This window comes from Simochromis diagramma, unplaced genomic scaffold (assembly GCF_900408965.1).
Source record: "Simochromis diagramma unplaced genomic scaffold, fSimDia1.1 OVJJ01000816.1, whole genome shotgun sequence".
NCBI lineage: Eukaryota > Metazoa > Chordata > Actinopteri > Cichliformes > Cichlidae > Simochromis > Simochromis diagramma.
Window position 1 is genome coordinate 9,746,739 of NW_024386908.1, and position 12,751 is coordinate 9,759,489.

The 12,751-nt window shown below is 41.9% G+C and overlaps 1 protein-coding gene across 1 annotated transcript in view; it reads right to left on the reverse strand.

The window, feature by feature from the left end:
* plxna4 (plexin A4) overlaps positions 1–3,918 on the reverse strand; it is a 241,034-nt gene extending 237,116 nt beyond the window's left edge. Inside the window, 1 exon segment of the mRNA XM_040035324.1 lies at positions 3,812–3,918. Within this exon segment, the coding sequence (XP_039891258.1) occupies positions 3,812–3,824 (13 nt within the window). The 5' untranslated portion in view covers positions 3,825–3,918.
* Positions 3,919–12,751: the final 8,833 nt, after the last annotated feature.

Here is a 12,751-nt window from a genome sequence, read left to right on the forward strand (position 1 = left end):
TGGCTTAATAGGACTCTGTGGCCAAGATGCTGACTACGGTATGTGTCTACATACACACATGCACTCACATGTTCTTCTTCCGCATATAACGGCTAAACTATTCAGAGGAGAACAAAGGTTCTCATTAAACTGAACGTGGTGACATGTATTGATTTCTCCCCACAGAATTCACGATGCCTATTGTTTGGAGATCCTCACTTGATATCTCTGCTGTTATTGCTGTGCAAACATCAATATGCACCTCTTCGGTGTATTAAAAAAAAAGGGGTTAATTACATACTTGTAAGCAATTATTCCCTTAATGTAGCATAGAATCTACCCACCCCCTCTAAATTGGAATTTAGATTAAAGCCATCAGGCCGTCAGTCAGAGATGGCATCTTTTTCAGTGTCAACTAAAACCCAATCACACATTGCATACCAGATTTTAAGCTTACTCCAAGGTCATGTCCATACAGACAAGATAACAAAGATGGGTTTTATGCATCAATGGAATGATAATTCAAAGTGTAACACCATGTATTGCGCTCACCCTGAACAAAGAAAAAGGTTATCACGCTCCAGTAAGCCAAGAGAATCTAACTTTGATCAAGTAAGAAGGGATTAATAGACACCGAAAAATATTTCTTCCAATTTTATACTATCCCTGCCTCTCTTGTTAAAGAAACATGTCTCCGACTGTCCTAAAATATGGGAGACAGATTATAGTGGGGAGAACAGTTGGTGACACGGAAATACAATTTGCAATCTCCTCGGTGGTGTTTGGTGGCATGAGAGAGGAGGGAGTCTAATTGGACACAAGCCTGTGTCTGGTAGTCCTGTCGCAGCCCACAGGGTTGTAAGTGTGTATGAGTGAGTGAGTGCGACGGAAAGAGAGAGAGAGAGAGACATTGAGTGAGAAAGAGAGCAACAGAAAAAGAACAAGAACAAACAGAGAGCTCCATTCAGGTCCAATCCACAGACACATCATTCAGTCTGACATGACGATACGTCTCTGTGACCCGAGTATTCATATAGGACCTCGCCAGCCAGTCACAGATGCATCATTCACACCCACACAGAGACACACAAGCACACTTCCGCTGGGTCTTGCCTACACTGCTACCAGGCATTTATATCGCTACAGCAAATCTTACTAAGAGTTCCCACTCATATTCATTCACAATTCCCCCCCCCTTGACACGAACACATTGCAAAGATTTTCTATGGAGCCTATTCTTGCAAGCGGACCGCTACCAAACTGCAATGAGCGTCTTTTACTGCCAAGGTTGGAGTGAGAGTTTATCCATTAGCAAGCCATAATATTGACAAGGCTGTGCTCTCCGGGTCCAAACCCCAGCCCTCTAGCCGTAACACTGGCCGACAGACAGGGGGTTGTATGTCAATATGAGGTGCTTACAGGCAGATAAAGGATGCTGCTTCAATTCCTATAGGCAGGCCTTGATGGACAACACGTCGAGAGAAAGGGAAACAGACGGGAAGGGAAGGAATGAGAATGAGTACTGCCAAGTGCTCTGAGAGCTAAGAATTTAGGACTGAGCTGGAATTTGGCCGAAGGGCAAGGAGGCTGAACACAGATGACTCGCAAATTGCTCAGGGATCAAATTTTTTTTTGCCTTAAGACCTTGACAGCAGCTGAGCGCACAGACAATTTGAGTAAAAAATGGGAACATTCAGAAACAAGATAGATGTGCATATTCTGAATGCATGTTTTGGGGAAACAAAACACAGAAGGCTGTCTTCCAGCCTAAATCGCAAAGCGCAGAAGAATAAGCTGAATGCATTTTTCCTGTATGCATGTTGCTGTTCACCACCTCACCACCACAGATAGTTAAAACACCAGTTAGTGGACGACTAATCAGTAAAGAGACATATTTTTGTATTCATTTGCTTTAATTAGTAGTTAAAGAACTGGGTGAACTCTGATGCCAATGTTGCCCTCTTTGCAAAATGTATGAAATTCAGTCACTTCACTTCCTTCCAAACCCACAGCACAGCTAAGCAAATGTCATAAAACATTGTGTATAACAACTATTTCACAGTCACTTATTCAACTTGCAATAACACATAATTCACTGTAGGAACTGAGACAAAATCAAAATTAATGCCAGCATCAGCCATGTACATGGGCTCAATCAATCCACTTAATCCTATGAGCCACACTGCCCCTCATGGACTGTAAAGCACATAGCCTCGTCCCTTCAGCCATCCTCTTGCACTGAACAAGCATGAGACTTTTGGTGAGCTCATCAAAAACACAACTAGAAGTACAATTTTGCGAGATAGTTGTGTAAAAATGCTGCCGCACTCCTTTACATTAGGGTAACATCAAGTAGGGACTTGAAGGGCAACACTGAATTGATGCATTGAGTGTGGAGAGCAGGTGGATAGAGGGAGGGGAAAACCAGTAGAGGAGCTCAGAGTGCTCACTGTGGATGCTGTACTACAAATCTGCATTTTTGGTTGGCTGCAGAAGCTGCTTTCCGTACATGAGGTGCAATGGAGGGTGGGAGAAAGGAAAGGGAGGAAGGAGAAAGCAGTGGAGGAGGAGATGGATGGAGGAGACTGAAGAGCTGCATCATACCGCGGGGCAGAGCTTGCACAGTTTGCTTAAATCTCTAGAAATCGCTTCAAGTGACCCACAACAAGGCTGAGCCAAAGGGGATGATTTACCTTGTGTACAACCAAAATCTAGACTAAGTCCAATGTGCTGACAGCAAAGTGCCACAAGCTGCTGTTATCAGAACTACATGCATTATTTCAAGACGCTCAATATCTTTAAGTGATGAGAGAAAAATTTCTCATCACTCTATCACTGACTTTGTTGCATGTGATCTACGAAAAGTGAAAGCATGAGAAAAATCTATTCTTGTGGATTATTGTTTGAATCTTCTCTCGGCAGGTCAATCAGCACTCCAGACAGCCACAGCTGGGTTTATAAGCTACTCAACATAAAAAGGCTTGAATATCATTTAAGCGAATAAAAGTGCCTGTGGCAAAGACAACAATGTCATAAATGCGCCTTTAGTGTCTTCTTTTGTTACGACATCAAAGCAATTGAAATGATCCCTTAATCCTTTTTTAAGTTTAGCCCTAAATCATACCCGTAGTGTGCTCCGACATGAAAATGAAAGTGCTAACATAAAATCCAAGCCTTAAGATAAAGTTACATTAAACTGAGTAGCCTGCTACCCGAGAGACCAAATGCCATGTAGTCAGGTTTTTAGTCTCAACCTAACGTGAAGTACATCCCGCAGTGCTCTATCCACATCGGTCAAGTTCAAAAGCCTTCAGGCTTCCACGACGGACCCTACGACCGTGGATCCGCACGGGGAGAAATGTCCCAGTGTTCAATTTGAGGCACATTAACGTGGGTTTTCCTGCAGGTTGAGATAGCTGACAAACCGTAGATAAGAAAAAGAAAAACAAAAACGTCAGGAAAGCGCAATTAAACGAACAAAATAACTAAACATTGTGATATGCACATGCTGGATTGTGCCACAGTGAAACTGTTTAGAAAAGTTCTTTAGCAGCGTGCCTGAACAGGGACAGGCTGCATACACTCAGCCCTGCGTGGAAACCTAAAATAATAGGAAATATTCCAATACTGAACGGTTTAAATAACTTTTTGAAAGAACTATGACTGAAATTTTTGAGAAAGGTGTTAACTTTTTGTTAAGGCCACAGAAATGAATAAATACCATATGTAATAAAACATCGGGTAGTTTTCCATTTCCATCTTTGCATTTCGTAAAGCTCAGCCACCTCCAATATCTTAATTTTGGTCCAGGAGTCTGAGCGCCACTACATACCAGTCCTACACATTGCTTCATCCTCCGAAGACACTGCGTAAAACCGACGCGGAATCCCCGACAAATAATATCGTTTTGAACCGTCATAGCTACCGCTGCAAGAGGAACGAGCACAATTTGGGTACGCACCTCTCCGTGGCTCACATGGGATGAAGGGTACGAATAGCCAATGAAAACGGAGGAAACTCGGTCAACTTGAGGTCCCAAGTTAAAACAAATTGCAGAATTTGTTGGGGGGTTTTATCCTACAATTCTTCCTCGGGGATATAATGAGACGATCCAAATGGATTTTAAAAACAAAATCCGACCGATTATCGGAGTGCGCAGAGCGGGCATGGCGCAGCTAGAACAGGTGCAACACGCCTCTTGTCACCTGGCTGGTGCAGTGGGGAACCTCAAACCCGGCTATGATGCCCACCACAGCCTGCAAATATAAGTCCCGGTTGTGGGAACTAACGCAGTGACAAGCCTCGTTCCTTACCTGTAATCTATGCAGATATCATTCACAGCCGCAGCCGCATCGACACTGCGGATAAGAGGCACGTCCAGAGCAATCCCAACTCCTTCTACTCTTCCCCCCTTCCCCTCACAAAAAAATGAAATGCTTAGAGTAATGTTATATCCTGATCAGACGGCTTGTCCACTTTAAATCCCCGGTAAAGGTGTAGTTAGAAGCGATTCCTGCACGGGAGAAAGAAACAGCAGCGGACTTCCAGCAGCATCCCCGATCAGCAGGACTCTACTAAGCCTCTCAGAGTGTTCTGAGACCCGGGAGCCGCACCTCCCATCTCCCGGCGAGGACGCACTTGGTATGCCGTTGGAAAAGCCGCTGCGCCGTATGGGATACCGCAGGAGGCTGTGCTTGTGTGCGCGTATGTGTGCGTGTATGTGCGTGCAGAGAACGTGTGTGTATAGATGTGACTCAGTGCGGTGCTCCTGCTCAACTGAGGTGCTAAGGGTGCTGCAGCGGAGTGCGAGAGAGAGAGAGAGAGAGCGGGAGGGAGAGAGAGAAAGAAGGAGAGAGAGAAGAGAAGTAGGCTGCTGCCTCGGAGTTTGCAGCTTCACAGCGAATCTCCAAGCCGGGAGGGACTTAGTGCACGGAGCTTCGCCCGCTGTAAAAGACGACTGTTTTCACCAAGGTTCATGACTTGCCTGCAGTAACCTCTTAGATTGGAGGCGAAGTGGAGAGTGTTTTCTTTACATTTTAAGACCTTGGCAACTATGTCTATAATAATAACACCGAGTGCGTAAAGCCTACAAATAAAAGCACACATCATCACGATTATCAATATGAGACTATAGGAAGTGTGACAGCATCCCCATATGGGGTCCTGTGTAGTTGCTTTGTAGGCGTCAGCATCTCTAAACAAGAAGAAAAAAGTACATTTCCTAGCTTAAGAGATAAGCAATTCGAAAGGTATATTTTCCACCTAATAAAATAAAATAAATGTGGTAGGATGTGGGATTAAATGGAGCCCGTGCCTTGTTAAAATAGAGGTTTATACAGTTAGGTATGGGTCCCGTAGCCAGCAGACGGTTTATGTAATGCATTCATCCCGTTGAGAATGGGATTTGGCAATGCCAAAGGGGAATTTAACACAAATACGCTACAATACCGGGGTGAAATGATCAGATCATCGGATTTGAATACCTAATCGCAGGATCATTTAAAGATAAAGATTGGGCAACACAGCAGCATAATTACGAATCCTGCATAGATGTGGGGGATTAGAACCTGCATTGCATTTTTTTTTGTTCATTGATGATCTTTAAACGTGCCTCAGGAGCCCCCCCATCCCTAGGTTTTGAGCCATTAATATTCGAAAAGCCTAATTATGTAATCAGGAATAAGCAGCGTGGGTGCTGGAATAATGCATTTTTCCATAAAATAGCTGCCTTATATTCATATAGAGAATTCACAAGAAATCCATCATCATCATCGACTGAATTTTGCACACTAGGAACCTGCCCAGGCTTCTTTCGATTAATATTTCCAGTTCAAAGATAACTTTTAAAATGTTCCCCGGTGGTCTTAAATATTAGAATTTGATTTGATCTGGCAAAAATCATAATGAAGACGAGCGCTAGCTATTCAAAGAACTTGTGGGGAGTAAAAATTCGTTTCTATGGCATGCATCCTTGTTTAATGTCTAATCCTGTGGTGTGCGTTTAGGGGTCGTATAGAGCGGTTTGGCGCTTGCTGCAGCATCCTCTCCCTCTTTTCCTCATCTCCCTCCCTCCGTGCTCTCGCTTCCAAGAGAGGTCCCTGGCTTTGAAACACTGCATCAGAGCCCCACCTACAGGCCAGAGAAACTTTACAGCCACTGACGGTGACAAACACAAATGAAGGCTGTAAGTGCTTCAGCGACTCTGCAACGGTGTGTGGCCATTTGTGACTGTTGTTTGCGGTAGCGTTTTTAATCTTAAAAAAAAAAAAAAAAAGTTGTACCAGAACATTAACGTGGCACGAATGTAACACAAACATCCCAGAAAACTACATTATAATGATCTACTACCTACGAACGTCATTTATTCCTGCCTGTAAATTAAGCGAGCGGAAACAGAAACACGGCACATCTACTGTAGAGAGTCAACGCAGAATTACAGCATTGCGGTGGCAGTATTACAACACTAAACATGTTAGTCTGAGCAGATAGAGCAATTTAAACAGTCATGCAGGATTAATAATAACTGCTCCATATAGTCTTGGTCTTTACTCTCACCCAAACTTCTGCCTTACTGCGGGGAAAAGAAAAATGTGCATATTGGGACATTCTTTGCTCTGTGTGTAGCTGCTTCTCCTGCTGGTGCCGCTGGTGGGGGAGGGGTGACTGATGGCAATCAGCAATACTGGCAACACCTGGGCCCGGTGTGCCACCCCTCCTGGAGCTTGTGTTGGTGGGGCGCTCTTCCCCATTAACAGACAGCCCGTATTCACTGGTGATTTTCGACTAGAGCCACATCCTTCATGAGGAAACTGAAAGCATAATGCCAGAGTAAAGCTTTGAAAGTTAAAACCGGTTTATCTGATTTTAAATGCTCTCACCGTAATCAGTTGGATTTGTGTATTGACAGAAACACTGCCCCAATCTTTATGGCATACAAGGTAGACACACAGCTGAGCCAATTAATAGTTTTAAACTGCCAATGACAGGTGTAGTTGGTAAATTCGGTGGTCCAGGTAAGTGGATGAGTAGAAACTTGTATGCAATCTTGTATGGAGCAATAACCAAACCAAATAACAGGTAGAAAATTAAAGGCTTCAGTACTGCACCAGATGGGAATACAAGGTTTAACACATTCAATGCAATTAACCCTGACATCCATTCGTTTCAAAGTCTTTTTGACTTTTTCCAAGAGTTTGAATACACTTATCAGAATCTGTGGCCAGATGCACCATAGTTTTGTGCTTTGTACGTCCTAAATTTGCTATTTAACAGGTTAAAATTTCTTGAAAAGTTAAAAATCAATACAAAAAGGGGGGGAAATGGTTTATTTAAAAAAAAAAAAAACCTGTGATTTTAGATTCAAGAATTCAGCGATACCTCGGAGGAATAGTTACCCCTTGTAAATCATTTTAAGCAATAAAACCAACCATGTCTTTGTTTTGCTGGGTGGTGATGGTTTACAAAAAATCTCTTTGGAAAAGCAGCGGATTTGAAAATGTGTTCATTTGTAATACTCCGGTCTTCATGTCAGATTTTGAGGTCATTTAGAGGATGAAAAGCATAGATACTGACATACCTATTGGCCACATTTAATTATTCAGTGCCAGCAGAGCTAAATCAACAGTCTGTGGAGCTCAATAATCAGATAACTTTCAAAGCACAGCAAATCAATAGTGCTGCAATCTACAGTGACAATAGTCATTCTGTGAAAGGGTCAGGATCGTGTGACCTTCTGAAATTAATGTAAAGGGCAATGGTCTGTGTTCAGATCAAACATGCTGGGATCAAATGATAATAGGGTTGTAATTATTATTATTTTTTATCATAGGAGTGCAATCATTTCTGTGTTCTGCATGTTCATATACATATTGATTAAACCCAAGGACATATTTGTCTTGACATCTTAAATATACAGGGTGTTTTTACATAAATGACAGACATGCGTAAAGTAAAATACTTTAATATCTACAGTTTTCCGTGAAAGCAAACTGGTCCTGGTGATTCTTATGCATCTAGCTCAGAGCTAAATAACAAAATAAGTTTACATTTATTGGTTGCCTCGAGATTATTATCCAAACAATATTTGTTTGCTTTGAGCAATGTTGCTTTATCGTTTTTGCTCTTCGTTTAAAGCCAGTTAGAAATTCAAGGTTGAATAAGCAAGCTTAGTACAGTAGTTGCTGAGAAAAGGACAACAACTTCAAAGACCGTGAGTAGTTGCTTTGGAGCTATGAAAGATAATTAACGGTCTTTCCCAGCAATTTAAGTTAACCATTTGCTAAGTTTTTATTTTTTCCAAACAGTATATTTGCTTTTCAGCTTAAAAAAATGAGATTAAACACTGGTTCATATACACTCACCAGCCACTTCATTAGTTACACCTTTGTAGTACTGGGTTGGATCCAGAACTGCCTTAACTCTTCATGGCATGAATACAACAAGGTGCTGGAAACATTCCTCTGAGATTTTGGTCCATATTGGCATAATCGCATGACACAGTTGCTGCAGATTTGTCAGCTGCTCATCCAAGATGTGAGTCCCCTGTTCCACCACATCCCAAAGGTGCTCTATTGGACTGAGATCTGGTGACTGTGGAGGGCATTTGCATACAGGAAGGTCATGTCATGTTCAAGAAACAAGTTTTGGGCTTTCAGAATCAGAATCAGAATCAGAATACTTTATTGATCCCTAGGGGAAATTATTTTTCGTTACAGTGCTCCATTATAAACAAACATTAACAAAGACAGACAATACACTAATTAAGAATAGCACAATATATACAGGCATATATATGTACATAAAAGTCACTTATTAATAAATAACTGAAAAAGAACACGTGCAAGAAGGGTGTAGCTGTAGCAGTAAACAGTGTGTTAAGTGGATGCGTTGTACAGGGAGATGGCCACAGGCAGGAATGATTTCCTGTGTCGTTCAGTGGTGCTTTTTGGTAATCTCAGTCTTTCACTGAACATGCTCCTGTGACTGACCTGCATGTCATCGAGTGGGTGGGAGGTGTTATCCAACATTGTCTTTGTCTTGGACAGCATCCGCCTCTCCGACACCACCTTGAATCCAGCTCCATCCCCACAACATTACTGGCCTTACGAATCAGTTTATCGAGTCTGTTGGCATCTGCGACCCTCAGCCTGCTCCCCCAGCATGCAACAGCATAGAGGATCGCACAGGCCACAACGGACTCATAGAAAATCCTGAGCATTTTCTAGCAGATGTTCAAGGACCTCAGTCGCCTCAAAAAATAGAGACGACTCTGGCCCTTTCTGTGAAGTGCTGTGGTGTTTTTAGCCCAGTCCAGTTTATTGTCAATGTGTACTCTAAGGTATTTATAGTCCTCCACAATGTCAACACTGACCCCCTGGATTGAAACAGGGGTCAAGTGTTTCCTGGTCTTCCTGAAGCCCACTATCAATTCCTTGGTCTTTGCCACGTTGAGCTGCAGATGATTCTGCTCAGAAAACTGAATTAGAATATATGGCTATATGGGAAAGGTTAGTGCTTGGTAGTATTAAACCATGAATTTGAATATTGGTATATCAAAAGTTTATGAAATGTGTTACTGCAGTTTAAAAGCCTTTATCCACGAGGGCAAAGGAGAAAGAGAGGATCCTATCTCTGTATTTGGCTCTTTATTAAAATGCACTGACCAATCTGAATTCCCCATTTGTCTTGCAAATGAGATGATGACTTATGGAGGCAACATGAATGGCTTTGATGAAGCCTCCTTTTTAATGCAGTCAAGTGGGTTGGAGGGAGGTGCGTGCACGCGTGTGTGTGCGTGTCTGTGTGGATCCCATTGCCAGCTGGCACAGCGTTATTTCAGCAGCTCTCCTCATCTTGCTGAAAACGATGTTTGTGTGTGTGTCTAAGCATAGGCCAGTAATGTGTCCCAGTGTCCCTTGAATTAACTCAGTGAACCCCTTTAAACACAGCTGTACTAGGTTTATCTTAAGCCTTTGGGGATACAGGGATCACCCCTTAGTGGTATACTGTTCCCAGGGGTCTTCCCCCTTTCCCCTTTAAAAATACCATACGCATCCGCACACATCCGTATGAACTGTATCACCGACAGAATAGACATTCATCACTCTTCTGCTGCAGCATATCCCTGAATACTTCAGCCTGCTAAATCACACATATTCTAAAGTGTGTATATATGTGCTTTATGGTCAATTTACAAGTCATTTCTATTCCAGAGATGATGTTATTTATGAGCTGCCAGTGGCATTGCCAGATTTACTGTGTCAGTCTTCATAAAAGTGTCTGCCCATTCCCTTCACTTTCTCAAAGCCCCTTTTTTTCGTCCTGGTTTAAATCACACTGAAACAGTGGCTGTGTCAGCCTCATCCACGATATCTCAATTTTGTAGGAAATCTATTAGTGCGTCTCTGACCTAATGAAGTTTTATGTGTCTTATGGACGCAATGAATGACACTGATACCCCGCTGATTTGGATTGTAAATAGGTTTTCAATTTTCTGTCTGTATCAAGAGTTACTGGATAGTAAATTATATTGAAGCTGACATTTCTGTGTGTGTGAGTGCATGTGCGTGAGCCAGTGCGTGGGTGTGGACGGACGCGTGTGTTGAATATGTCACTCAGTCATATAATTAGTTAGTTTGCATATTGATGACTTTCTGCTTTTGGTGTAAATGTGTGCGCTAGTTTGTTTCAGTTTTTATTCCATCATGTCGTTTGTGTGTGTGTATGTGTGTGTTTATTCATCCATGTACCTTCAGCCTCCCCATCAAGCTAGCAGCTGCCTGTCTGTCTGTCCATATAGCTGTGTGCATATGTGTGTGTGTGTGAGTCTGTGCACACTCCAGGGCCAGGTGAATCAATGTTATGCCAGCGATTTCTCCGGAGAGTCAAGCTCATGTCCATGGAGATCCAGACAAAGCCACCCTGACCGTGCTTCTTTTTGTCCCCCCAGAATTAAACTCTTCCACTGGGATGTGCACTGCAGATGGCCAGGCGGATGGAAACCAGGGACACATTATATGCATGCAAAGTGCCACAGGAACAAAAAACAGTGATAAAATAAAGTGTGGCTCATGGGGACCTCGCGGTTTTTCTGTTAACATCATTCTTTAGTATGCCTTTATATCCATACCAGTTTCACGACTGCAACTATACCTAATTGTAACTTGTACAAGTATTACAAAGAGTATAAAACTGAGACCTTTGACATGAAAAAATAATAGAACACGATCTGAGATTTTCCTGATTTGTCCATTACAAACGTGATTGTTTGGTTATTGCATTGCTCGTAAGATCTAACATCTTTTTTCCTTCCTTTTTTGTATCATCTCAATTTCTTTCTTTCATACCTAACTTACAAAAAATGCACGCGAAAGGAGGTTAATTGAAAACCTGTTTGAATAATGTTACTCAAACTGTCATTGGTGGAAAATCAATTATCCATTTTTTCATGAATGTTTGTTCTGCAGCTGTGAGAGGAAGTGACTAATCTTTAAATCCAAGTTTGTAGTCCAAGTACAATTACTGTAAATTTAAGCAGTCTTATTTTTTTATTGCTCAAAATACATACTTAAGAGGCGCATGGTCAAGGAAGTTCCTGTGTGGTCAGTTTTGGACGGGCATTTAAATTATTTGGTTGAGCAACAAAAAATGTATTTAGAAATAGTTAGAGATTGCATTATGGCTGCATTTGTTCTCGATCAGTCAATACTACAGTCTATAAAACAGAATGCAAACAGATAATATAAAGTTTTCAGTTCAAATATCTTTTTGCTTCCCCGCAGATTCTGCATATTCATATGCAGATGTCTGAGATTTAGATTCAAAAACCTTACAAGTTACAAACAGCTTGCGAAACACATAAACCCACCAGCAAAACTACTGTATACAAGTTTTATAAGAACCATGGAACAGAATGAGCTATAAACAGTTTTAGCTAAATGGATAGAGCAGCTAGCTAAAACTTTTGTACAATTTATTTAAACAGCTGCTCCAGTTCACCTGAAGATATGCATATTAGGGTAAATGGATGTCAGGCAGATAAAGTGCTTAAAGTATATAGAATTAAGTGCTATATGAATGTATGGCTAAATGTAGCTTTTACTCTAATGTGCTTTGAGTGGTCAGTAAGACAAGAAAAGCACTATAGAAATGTAAATCCACTACTGTTTCCATTCTCATTCCCATTTGGCCAAAATGCAAAGTCCACCTGTCCACGTACCTCTTTGTGTGGTGTTTTGGAGACAAATTTAACATTGTATTGTCAACAAGGGGCGTTTTGCATCTCTTCCATCCCCTTCAGAAACTGTCTCTCCTGCAGATTCAATATGTTCAAACAGCCAAACAACACCCCCCCCCCCCCCCATTGGTGCCAAACAAGCTGCTATTGGTTTGATGTGTCATGACCTTAAGTCCTTTTTCAGCCAATAAAATGATAACAGTGTTTGTGTCTTTTTCACGAGGAAAGTGAAGCTAAAAAAGAACCCAGAGTCTACTCAGTTTGAGTGAGAACTTGTTTTTAAAGGATCTTTCCTTTGGTTTTTGTTGCGCACAAACTCGCACAAACACAGCAGCAGTTCTGGGAATCCATTGCTGTGGTCTGTGGCTATAATCTATCAGCAGTGCCTTTCACCAGCTTGACCAGAAGCTTTCAGTGCAGTATCAGCTGGCACCATTCCACATTGCACACCATTACTATTACTCCTTCCAGTTTCTCTTTTAAATGCACTCATTTTTATTTTTCTAGGCCCACATCTCCACATATTATTTTCTTGAG